The sequence below is a fragment of the Homalodisca vitripennis genome, chromosome 4, assembly GCF_021130785.1.
Source record: "Homalodisca vitripennis isolate AUS2020 chromosome 4, UT_GWSS_2.1, whole genome shotgun sequence".
Classification (NCBI taxonomy): Eukaryota; Metazoa; Arthropoda; class Insecta; order Hemiptera; family Cicadellidae; genus Homalodisca; species Homalodisca vitripennis.
In genome coordinates this window covers 94,369,694-94,382,113 of record NC_060210.1, presented here as the reverse complement: position 1 = coordinate 94,382,113, position 12,420 = coordinate 94,369,694, and the positions used below count along the sequence as shown (strand labels likewise).

The 12,420-nt window shown below is 35.3% G+C and overlaps 1 protein-coding gene across 1 annotated transcript in view; it reads right to left on the bottom strand.

Moving 5' to 3' along the window:
• Window positions 1-12,420, bottom strand: part of LOC124359791 (60S ribosomal protein L24) — a 29,429-nt gene that overhangs the window by 7,136 nt on the left and 9,873 nt on the right. The window contains exons 2-4 of the mRNA XM_046812821.1: window positions 11,945-12,020; window positions 7,967-8,052; window positions 3,676-3,837 (exon numbers count right to left, since the gene is read on the bottom strand). Of these exons, the coding sequence (XP_046668777.1) occupies window positions 3,676-3,837; window positions 7,967-8,052; window positions 11,945-12,020 (324 nt within the window). The remainder of the gene's footprint in view (window positions 1-3,675; window positions 3,838-7,966; window positions 8,053-11,944; window positions 12,021-12,420) is intronic.

Below are 12,420 nucleotides of genomic sequence, written 5' to 3'. Positions count from 1 at the left end.
AGTATAGCTGTGTTATATGTTTTTATTATTTTGTGCGAAAGTACTCACAACTCACCCAAATAATATGTTCTTTATCCCCACAAATATTAATGAAAGACTCCGTGCATGAGATGCAAGTTAAGCATCCATGCTAAATTTTCTGCAAATTATGTAATAAAAGCATTGTATACAAAAACTGTAAAAAGTAAAATTTGTTTTATTTTAAGTGTTATTAGTGTAAAATAATAACAGAAGAGGCTAAAATGTGCTTCTAATCTCCATAACAACATTTTCAGCCTACTATAAAGCTTCTGCAAAGTATGTAAATTTTATCCTAAATATATATATATATACAGTGTCGCTAGAAAGTTTAGGGACACCTGTCTGAAAGAGAAATGTTACAGTTGGCCCTAAACTAACTAATTTCTCAATGCTATTGATTGTTGGCTGTTTTAAGGACATCAATTCAAGTTTTTATTCAAAATTTCAATATTTTATCTCCAAAAATGTGGAAGAAGCATGCATTAATGTATTTTAAGGAACTGCCAAAAAAACCTTGTTTTTTAGATATTTTATTTTTATAACTTCTTAACGGCTTGCCATATTGTAATGAAACTTGCACAGTACTTTTATTATAATATGATGATCATTTAAAAAAATATGTCATGTTACAAATAAATTTTGTACTCAACTGGTCAGGGTACAAATAAAATTTTATTTTCGAACATTTTATAACAAAAAATGTGAGTTTTAATTTCGCTTCTACAAGTAGACGCCTTCATTTACAGACATGCGGTCTGCACGTCATTGTTCCTCTGGCGGTTGTTTTGTGAAACAAGCCTGCGCGCGCATTCCACACTGCCATTGTGACAGTTGTACTGCAATCTTCTTTGTGATTTGTTTATTTCGCTGTTTTGTGAAAGTTAAAGCTGTGATTATGGGCCGCTCATCTGTGTCCGAGGACATTAAATGGCAAGTTATCGGTATGTATAAAACCGGTAGTTCATACCGAACAATTGCATCCAAGTTACATGTGTCTAAAACATGTGTTGAAAATACAGTGCGACGTTTTAACCTAGCCGGTACCGTGATTGATGCCCCGCGGAGTGGTAGGCCACGTAAAACCACGCCTCGGCAGGATCGTAAGCTACTCGTGATGAGCAAAAAGGACCGAAATGCAAGTGCACCTGATTTACTAAGCAGCATGAAACAAGATGATGATCGTTACAATGTGAGTGTAGCAACTGTGAGTTCCAGACTTAGAGATGCAGGTATGAAATCATTTTACGCTATCCGCAAACCTTTGTTAAATGACAAGGCCAAAAAGACACGCCAAGTTTGGTGCAAGGCTCGATTAGGGTGGACAAAAGAAGCTTGGCGGCGTGTTTTGTTTTCTGATGAAAGCCGTTTTGAACTATTTCCAAGGCGCAGAGTTAGGGTACGACGTACCAATACTGAAAAATTTCTACCAGCATGTGTAGCGCCTGCAGTTCAGGCCGGTGGCGAAGCAGTAATGATATGGGGTTGCATTTCAAGTGAGGGTCCTGGGGAGCTTCAGTTCGTTGAAGGCACAATGAACAGTATTAAATATTGTCAAACTCTAGAAGAATTCATGTTACCATCTGCCAATAAATTGCTTGGTGAAAATTACATCTTTCAACAAGACAATGCACCGTGCCACAAATCAAGACACACACAAGAATGGTTCAGTAATCATGATGTTGAGGTTCTGAAGTGGCCACCACGAAGCCCGGATCTTAATCCGATAGAAAATTTATGGAATACCATGGCCAGTCGTCTAGCGAAGAACAAACCCAAGAACAAAGCTGAACTGAAGTTCATGTTGGCACAGATATGGCGGAGTATCAAGAAGGAAGACTGTCTGACACTCATTGATTCGATGCCAAAACGGATCAAAGAATGTTATAAAGCTAATGGAGGACCTATTGATTACTGATTTGTATGTATTCATGTCCATTTTACTATTTTGTATAATTTAAATATTTGTTTCCATTAAAAACAAACTTTTGTCAGAAATTTGTGTTTTTTTTAAGCCTGTCCCTAAACTTTTTAGCGACACTGTATATATATATATATATATATATATACAGGGTGATTCGGTTAGTGTTACCGGCACTTTCTGAGCTGATTGTACTATAAAAAATAAAGAAAAAAGTTCATATAAACATGGGTCCGGAAATGCTTCCTTACTGGGTTATGGCCAATTGAAGATTTCACCAAAAATTGTGTGCAGGAGGTCAAATGATGATTTGCCGCGTGTTTATGAAGAGATATTTATAGGCGAATGCAACTTTTTCTAACGGATTTTTAGATGAGAAATTGAATAAAGTTCATCTCATAGCTGTATCTCATTTAGTTTTTTTGTTATACTACAAAAAACAGAAATAAAATAATTTTGAAAACACTTTTTTAAGGTTTAACGGACAATTATTTTGTTAAATAGGCATTGAAGACCCACATTTTTACAAAGAAACTTGCAGAAAATTTAATTCTGAATAAAATTATGTGCCACACGGCTATTAACAGCGAAGTACTTAAGATTTTAAGTAACTTAAGATTTTTTTTTAATTACGACAGGTAAACATACTACTAAACAATGTAAAAAAAAAAAAAAACTGTTATTTATTACATCAACTGAAAGTACATCTCTTCCCCTAAAAAAAAAACCAAAACTAAAAGACTAGCTCAAAATTTACGAAAGTTATGTAATTTAATATGTGACCATGCAAAAACGGGTGATTTTGCCGTGGCGGTATTGGATCCGTGTGGTGCTCAAACGTTTGGCGGTCTAGCGAACGACGGCGCACGGGAGCGGCGGCGCACTAAGGGTTAACACGTTCACGACAACTGCTTTTCAATAATAATGGCAAAATAACTGTAATCAGGTTTTTTTACGTCAAATATTTAAGTATAACGAGAAAGTTATGCAGGCTTTGCTATTCTGCACAAAAACAATTATTTCATTATGTATTTTCAATTTTTCTCCATGTACCCCAAGGGGTACTTAGGAAAATTAATTTACCTTAAAAATTAAGTAATCGTGAGCCTGACTGAGGTAAACGATAGTCTGAAGTATTTATTTAAACACTGGATCAAATTTAACAAACAACCAAGACAGGCAACGTATACTCCATCAGGTGCACAACACACTTTATGAAAGCCAGGTGTGTACCTGATGAGGGACACGTCATCATGAACATGTTAACCAATTGGTTACTAACGGCGTATATTGCCCGTCATCAGTTAGAATTGACTAATCACACTGAGTGAAAGTGGTAATGAAGAAATAGCTGTTTAAACTTCAAACTTGGGAGTGTCCAATGCAAGCTAATAAACCACAAAATTTTATTTTTAGTGGTAGATCTGGCATAAATCTAATTGTAGCTAGTCAAATAAATGCTTTAAACATAATAAAATACAATCTGATCCTTTTTATAAGGCCAATTAATATTATTAATTGACTCTAAGCACCCACACAATGATTTTCATTCAAAAATAAAACCCATTGACTAGCAAAGTGTTGACATACAATTTAGACTCTATAATCAAATTCATGTTATAATCATATCTTAGTCAATTTTTCTTTTCATACTCGGTTCTTTATGTTTAGACAAGGACATATATACAATAGGTCAGTAATGGTAAGTATTACTATCTGTCTTGAAGCCTTCATACCTGATAGCCTGCTCTCTCTGAGCTTTCCTCACTTCAGGCTTCATGTTCCTCTTGGCCATGATATCTGTGAGGGAAGCACCCACGATTGCACGTTGAAATTTTTGTGTTCTCCTTGTGCGCTTCTTGGTCTGCTCCTCCTCTTGACCTTTCTTATGTTTACGCCTTGAACAAAAAACCATCTCGTTACTAAATAATACTAAAGCTTTTATATGCAACCTAATAGATTCACTATAATTTAGAAACTCTGAATAATTGTTGCATCTAGAAAAATGTTTTAAGAAAAGATTAAAAACATACTTATTATTCAAATGGTCCAAGATTTCCATTATACTTTTTACTTTAGGTGAACAAAGTCGTTAAAATATACATTTACCTACCAAGTATTTGAATGGCACTTAAATGAGATGTGAAAAAAGGCAAGTTGTAACGAATAATATTACAAATATTAGAGAATTTATCTATTTTTTTTTTTTTTTTTTTTTTTTTTTTTTTTTTTTTCCTTCTATAAATTGAGAAATTTAGACTTAGAAATCTCACCAACGGTCTCAACACCTTAATATTAAAAAAAAACATGTCTTACAAAAATGGGGTGGAGTCTATCTCCTTTGAAGTCTATTGAAACGTTATACTTAAATACAGCTGTTAAAAATATGTGCTGAGTATTTGAACATACTTACATAGATGAATAAGGGAAAACTAAGATTTAATTTATTGTGTTTGCTGCATGTGTTGAGGACAGACTTGCCTAGATCATTCATATATGACTATTTTCCGATACAACTTGGTGTTGAGTTAAATTAGTAAATGACTGATCAGATTGAACTTGTCTTAAGATCAGTTACTATTTTTGTCTTGTCAATTTAGACAGTAGACAAACGACTTTATTGACATATTCATAGAGAACAGTACATTGCATTAAATTTAAGAGTGAACAGATGACATTTTAGTTTAGTTTACATATTCATTTTCTGTGTTGAAGGGTTTATCTTGTAATCACTGAGTTAGTTTTTAAGTACTATGGTGGTTCCTTCTTGAGTCTCTCCGAATGTTCTAAAAGTAGAGTGCAACTTTATAGGTTAGCCTTTTCTTGAATAAGCTACAGTGATGAGGTGGGAGAGTGGACTTTCAGCATTCTGCATGTTGTAATAATGCATGCCTTGTCTTGGTGGAGTTGCAGTGACTGTATATAGAATTACCTCTTGAATGTTGATAGATGCCACCATGAGCATTTTTCTTTAAAGACACACCTGCAGCTTTCCTTGGAAACTAAGACCAGATAGGCATCTTATGGCTCTTTTTTGTTGTTTGAAGAGAGTTGTTGACTGAGAGCCCAGGTTAGTGTTGTTCTTCGCCATGCCACTACACCATATCTGAGATGAGACTCGAATAGGGTGAATTAGAGTATTAGCTGTTTTCCAGATCACTTATTGGCTTTATTTTTCTTATTAGAATACATGACACAAGCTTCTTGCATAGCTTTCTCTGTGTTAGTAGTCCACGCTAAGTTCCAACTATTATTCCAAGGTATCTAGTACTGGTTTTTGATATTGCCAAGGGCTGGCATGTTTAATGGTTTTGTACTTTTAAGTAATGAAATTTAGTTTAACCGTTTTCTTTTTATTTAAAACTAGTTCATTAGTTGCACAGTGCTGCTTAGTCGAGTTTAAGGTGTTGGTTAGTGCTATGGTTGATCTGTTCCCTAGTGTAATGACTATTATCGGTGTAAATTACTGTGTGACCCTTTCTCTGCAACAAGTTTTGCAAGGAAGTGAGAAGGTATAGAACAGCTCCCAGAACCGACCCTTGTGCAACTCCTCTTTGTACATTGACAAACTCTGATTTGGTTTTTTGCCTGGTGTAAATCTTGCTGTAATGTATTTCTACTAGTTGTTTTCTATAGTTTAGGTAGCTTTAAACCCAGATTGCTGCAGCGTTTGTCACAATTAGGGCTCTTAGCTTTACAAGTAATTCATTTAGGCAGTCAAAAGCCTTAAAAACTCTACAAATAAGCTGGTTACTATCTTGCTCTATTGTAGCCTTCTATTATAATATAGAAATCTTCTATTATAATAATATATAATATGAAACATATTATGTTCCACGAGTAAAATTAATGTAGTGGATGTTGATACCTTTGAAGAAGCATGCTGCTAGCTGTAAGGACATTGTTTTCCTCCTAATAGGAAATTAGTATGTCAACAACACCCTTTTTTATTATTTTTGAAAAAGTCACAATTAAGAAAATGGTCTCCAACTTCCTGTTCCCATCGTATTTCTATTTTTGTAACTAGCGTAAACTTTTGCAGTTTTCGACAGAGTTGGAAGAATCCCTTGGTGGAGGGACTTAAATGTAATGTCTGTAAAGGAAGAGGTCAATTATTCTTTCCAAAGATTAGTTCATTTAGCAGAAATTTCATATATGCCAGAGGATATTTTGGGTTTAAGAGTTTATGTGTCTTTTTATATCAGTATGAATTATTTAATAGAGTTCATAGTTTGATGTTGGTGGGTTGGCTGTATGTGAGGAATTTGAGTTAATGTTGCTGGCGTGGAGACTTCTTTCAGTTACTGTGGCACTAGTTATTGAAACTGTTTGCTACTTCTGATGGCTTTTTAACTCTCTTGTTTATTTGTAAATGCCACTCAACATCTATGGGTAGCTTGACTTTCTTTCATTATTGATAATCTTCCATAGTGTCCTGGGTTTATTATCGGCCTATTCAATGTGAGTAGCAGTTTGTCCTTGTTTGAGTTTCACTCTTAGGTTATATGACTTTTTCCTCACTGCAGTTTTCTTTATGTTCTCAGCTTTACCTGAGCATACATTTTTTTCCAGTACTTGGATGTATGCATCTTTTAACTATATGCACTTTTTTTTGTGAGATTCTCTCCTGGTTGTAGTGGGCAGATTTGGTCTAATGTTAATTTCAGGATCACGTGGAAGTTGCTATAACAGGGTTGCTATAGGAGTCCAATAATGAACTTCCCTGACTTTTCCCTGATTTCCAGACCAAATTTTTCATTTTTCCCTGACTTTTTTCGACGCAATCCCCAGGGATTTTGGCAATTAATGGGTGGAAAAAAGCGGTGTTGAGGCTAACAGGGTGGCAAATATAAAAAAGCAAAAAATAAAGTGAACACAGTTTAATAGCCGGCCGAGCCGCCTCGGCTGCCTGCTTCATGCGCCGCGCCGTCTGCAAGCTTGGACTCAGCGCGGCGGCAGTAAGTTTATTTGTGTAAAGGGATTTTATATTTTTCCCTGACCAACGTCGAAATTCCCTGACTTGAGACAGGATTCCCTGACTTTTCCGTGATTTCCAATCCTGTTTTTTTTTTTTCCCTGACTTCCCTGACCTGTAGCATCCCTGTATAAGCTTGGTTAACATCCACTGCAGAAATTACTGTGTTCCAGTTTTGGTTCTTCAAACTCGTTTTGAATAGACTTGTAGTTTTAAGACTCAAAATTCTTGTCCTCTCATTTATGTTTGTTAGTTTAATTTTCTGTAATTTTAGGGTAATAATCTGAAAGTCCTGATAGTTGTAAATGTGTATGAAAAAAACTGGGGGTTGATGTGTGCACAGTCTACTGATGTATCAGTGTCGACAGTGATTCGTTTAATTAGCCAGGATTCTCCTTCAATGTCAAAAGAAGAAAGGAGTTCTGTCAACTTGTTATCGTCACTACTAGCTCGAGATTGTCAATATTTATGTCACCCATGAAAAACATCTTCTTTGTTCACAATACATTTTAGTTAGTCTGATAAAATTTCAATTGCCTGGTTCATGTTTGCATTTGGTGTCTGTACACTCTCAGTACTTGCACTATTTCCTTCTTTAGTCTTATTTCATATAGTGCTGTTTCACATACTAGTTCAGATTCACTCTCACTTGTGCTTGCTAGTTTTGAGAGAATACTCTTCTACGAACATATTAATCTAGATTTTCTTTAGCAGGACCATGTTCTATTATATTATAAAATCTGGTGAGTGGCAGCTTAAATAATAATTATGTAAACAGCCAGTCTGTACGATTTGTTGGGTAGCCAATTTATATTTTGATGCGCTATGATAATTGCGATTGGTTGTGTTTATGGGTTGTTTGAGAGTTTCTTACTTTTTTGAGATATGAGTTAAGAAAGATTAGAGTAGAATTGTTTAACTTTATAATATGAAATGCCATAATTCTGTTATATACTAACTACAACAGTCCTAACTTAATCTAAAAATGTATTGGATTGTAACTAAACTAGAATACTGTGACTCTATAGCAATAAAATTAGAATATAAATTACCTGTATAACACGGTCCATGTCACTTTACGAGGGTTTCTCTTCATCAGATGAGAAGACTCGCACTTAGCATTCAGGAATGTGAATGTCTAAACAATTTCAAAATGATGTCAAACAAAACAGTTTATTGTTGATTCAAACACTAATATCAATTTAATTTAATTTATGAAAGACATAACAACAATTAAAAAGAATATCAGGAAAAGAATTGATCATTTAAGTTTCTCTCAGATAACTACAGTCCTTAAATATTGAATGTCATAGTTAAAAAGATAATAATAACATAATGGTTATATTGTTGAATAAAATGCAACACACACACACACGCACGCACGCACGCACACACACACACACACACACACACACACACACACAGAGCACAGCACAGCGTAGCATTATTGCAGATACAACTTATTTTAGATAAGGAAACGAATACCTTAACAACTTGATTATTATTAAAAATTTAACCCTCTAAAAGCGGTATGTATCGCTGATTGTTATTTTTCTATAATGCAGGATACCTCGCTGTACACACATTTTATTAATTTTAGTTTCTTGAAATTCCGTCAGAATGTGGTTATGTCCATATTGTGATACGTATGAAATCCGTCAGTGAAAGCAATAAACAATAATTCCATTTAATTTAGAATATTATATAGTTGTCTTCTCTGGTATGTTGGGTTTTCATGATTAAAAAAGTAACAAAGACCAGGTTTTCACAAAAGAGTTCCGATAGGATCTGAAAAGCAAGCTTACCTTTACTGGATTGCAGTCTTTAAAATAAAATGGGACTATACTTATACAACTAAAAATCTGATCAACCAAATAACTGTGTGGTAACATTACCTGCTCAGTTCAAAGGCCATACCTCCAATAGCCTACGCACCCACCACCAAAAAATACATAGAAAACAAAAACAAATAAACCTGTTTCTCAATACTATCACCTGCTACTCACAATATCACTACCTTAGAACTGAGAAGATGAAAGCTAGCATAACAACGGATAATCCAGAGAGCTACCCCACATAAATATAAGAACACATATGTTCAATGTCCTTCTTCCCTTGCAGGCTTACTGAGACTGGTAACATGAACTATACAGGCTGAGGATTTAGTATTGTGTAATATAGTATAGTGTAAAATAAAATCTATAAGAAGAGGAGAAACAACCTTCCAATTTGTAAAGGTAACACTACTCTTCCTGATCCTAATTACTTAACTGCACCATTGAATACGCCAAGAACTCATCATAACCTTATAATATACAATGTTTATAGTTTCCATATCTGCATAAAATATAATGTTTTCTTAATACACTACCTCAGTTAGATTGTTTGTCCATAGAAAAAGATACAGATCATCTGTAAATCTATTTGAGAAAAACTGCTAGTGACAGTAAAGTAGGTAAACTTAAACAAAGATGGTTTTTTTTACTTAGTGATGATTATCTCAAGAAACCCTAAAACGTACTAAACAGATTTTTGATGATAAAAACAAGTATGTGATTAGACTATGGCCATGACCAGTATGACGAATTCTAATAAACTTTTACAGTTAGACCTATGCTCCATTACATCCAATTCAAAAGGAATATGAAGGCGTGGATTTAAAATTTTACAAGTTCAGCTTTTTGGCTAGCTTACAGGATTCATACCCAACAAAGATTTTTTTCATTAAGAAGTTTAGGTAGATTACGAGCCCTAGTATTTTTTGGTGGTGGGTGCGTAGGCTATTGGAGGTATGGCCTTTGAACTGAGCAGGTAATGTTACCACACAGTTATTTGGTTGATCAGATTTTTAGTTGTATAAGTATAGTCCCATTTTATAGTCCAGAACGACTGATTACAAGCCCTATCTGGATAAAAAAAAACAAGGATTGTATATGTCATTAAGTAGAAGATGAAATGGAGCTGAACTAAACATTCGTACTGAATGAACTTTTTCCACTATTGCTACATTATGTGTAGAAAATGCAGCTGCATGATTTCGGAACATCGTAGTGCACTCAGTTGTGCACCTGGTGAGACAGTGAAAATACCTCATCTAGTTTACACTTGATTTGGTAGTCTAGATGTCTCGATGTCAAAACGATGATAAGAGTTTGATAAAGCTTCTTGGTTCTTCTCCGGCTGTTTTAAATCTATTGAGACAGACAAGGACTCCAGATCCAGGAGTTAAGTCTGTTACAATGGCAGGCTCAGTGAAAGGTGAAATGGAGCTGAACTAAATATTCACATATTGACATGTAGAAGAACAATTGCTACATTTACAAGAACATCAATTTTTAAGACTTCAGGGTTTTAACTCCAAAATGGTGTAAATTTGTAAACAATGCTCAGAAAAGCAATTATAAGTTTAAAAGTGGTTCTAATCTAAACTCCAGAAAATACTATAGAACTTTATCATATCAGGTTGATACACAGTGTATTTTCAGCTTTCTGTTTAAATAAAAAGCTTTATTCCACTCAGTACGATAAAACTTTTGACAATGATATAATACAGGGAGCGGCAAAATGATCTGACGGTTTTATAATGTAAACAACTCAAACGTTTAAAGTGGTACAAAGTGTTTTATTGCAGATTTCAGATTGGTATTTATGAACATTTATAAAAAAAACCAAAAAAGGGCGAGTTGATCCGTTTAAGATTTGAATATAACGTATTTCAAATGATGTCCGTCTTTGGCGATGCATTCTTCCAATCTTGCACTGAAATTGTCAAACACTTTCCCTAACATTTCAGGAGAGAGGTTGGCTATTTCTTAGCGTATGGTTTCCTTCAGTTCATCCAATGTACGGGGTTTGTTTGTGTATACTCTAGATTTCAGCAGTCCCCACAAGAAGAAGTCACAGATGCTGAGATCCGGAGAGCGAGGTGGTGGCAACGCAATGTCCTCGAAACGCGAGATGTCTCGGCCACGAAACTTGCTTCTTAAGAAGTTTATTACCACATTGGCTGTGTGGGCAGTTGCCCCATCCTGCTGGAACCAAATTCTGTGGCGGTTGAAGCGATTTATGCGTATTTCGGGGATCAGGAAGTTTTTCAACATAGTCACGTATCGTTGTGAATTGACGGTTACATTTAGACCGTTCTCTTCAAAAAAATATGGGCCTATAACACAATTTTTTGTTACGCCACACCACACAGTGACTTTGGGACTGTGAAGAGGACGTTCATGCAGTTCTTCTGGATTGTTTTCTGACCAATATCGGAAATTCTGTTTGTTAACATAACCATTCAAATGAAAATGAGCTTCGTCGCTCATAATGAGAATTTATTCATCTGTAAGCAAATCAATCATTTGCTCTGAAAATTCAATGCGTTTTGCATAATCACTGGGCTTCAACTGTTGCACGATAGCCATTTTGTACGGATGAAAGTGCAGGTCGTACCTTAATATTCTTCTTACCGAGCGGTCAGACATCTGCAGAGCTGCAGCTTGTTTACGTGCAGGCCGCCGAGGACTGGCTTCCACAGCTCCTCTCACTCTCTCCACGTTCTCTGGCGTCCGGGCTGACCTTGGATGGCCTGTTGATTTTCGTTTTAAAGCTGAACCGGTAGCTCTAAAGTTACCCACCCACAGCAAAATGGTGTTTCGAGTTGGCACTTTCCCTCTTGGAGCCACATTAAAACGTCTCTGCGGAACTGCCGTTGAACAGCATCAACACTATCGCCACTTTAAAAAAATGCTTCCACAACGAACGCACGGTGCTCAGCTGTCCACCGCTCCATGGCTAATAAAAATGTCCGCACGTAGGCTCTGCCACGCCCCTATCCCCACCACCCCCCACCAGTCACTCGCTTGACAGCGCGGCAGCGAAAACCGTCAGATCATTTTGCCGCTCCCTACGAGCATTGATATAAAATGTTAATATTGACATGATAATGAAATCTTGATATTAATTTATTAGTAGTTACAAAAACCTAAAAAAATATGAATATCAAGTAAAACAATATTTTAGAAAATGTTAAAACTTACTTTGCCATCAGCTTTCACCATGGTTTTTCCATGGCCTGGGTAAATTTTATACCCACTATAGGCACACAAGCCGATCCTGAAAGAAAAAACAAAAAATACAAATACAAGAATATTTTACATTTACCAAATATAAAATTTTTAAAAGACTGTTTTATAATTTAGAAGAAATCTCATATTTTACCAACAGAAATTATTTTGGAAATAGTAAACTTCCACATACTACCACAATAAACCTTGTATTCTTAAAGCTAATACACTATACACTGCTAACTTGCCAGTTAAAGTTAAAGATCACAGACTCATAAACTCACTGCTGCTTTAAATACCATATTTTCTACATATTAATTATCCGAATCTAACACAACATCCTTTGTTTGAAGTTTGCTTCTGACGATGGACACATTTTAAAAGATACAGGATTTTTCCGGACATTTGCCATTGTTCAGTGATGTATTAAGTTAGTTAATTTACCTAAG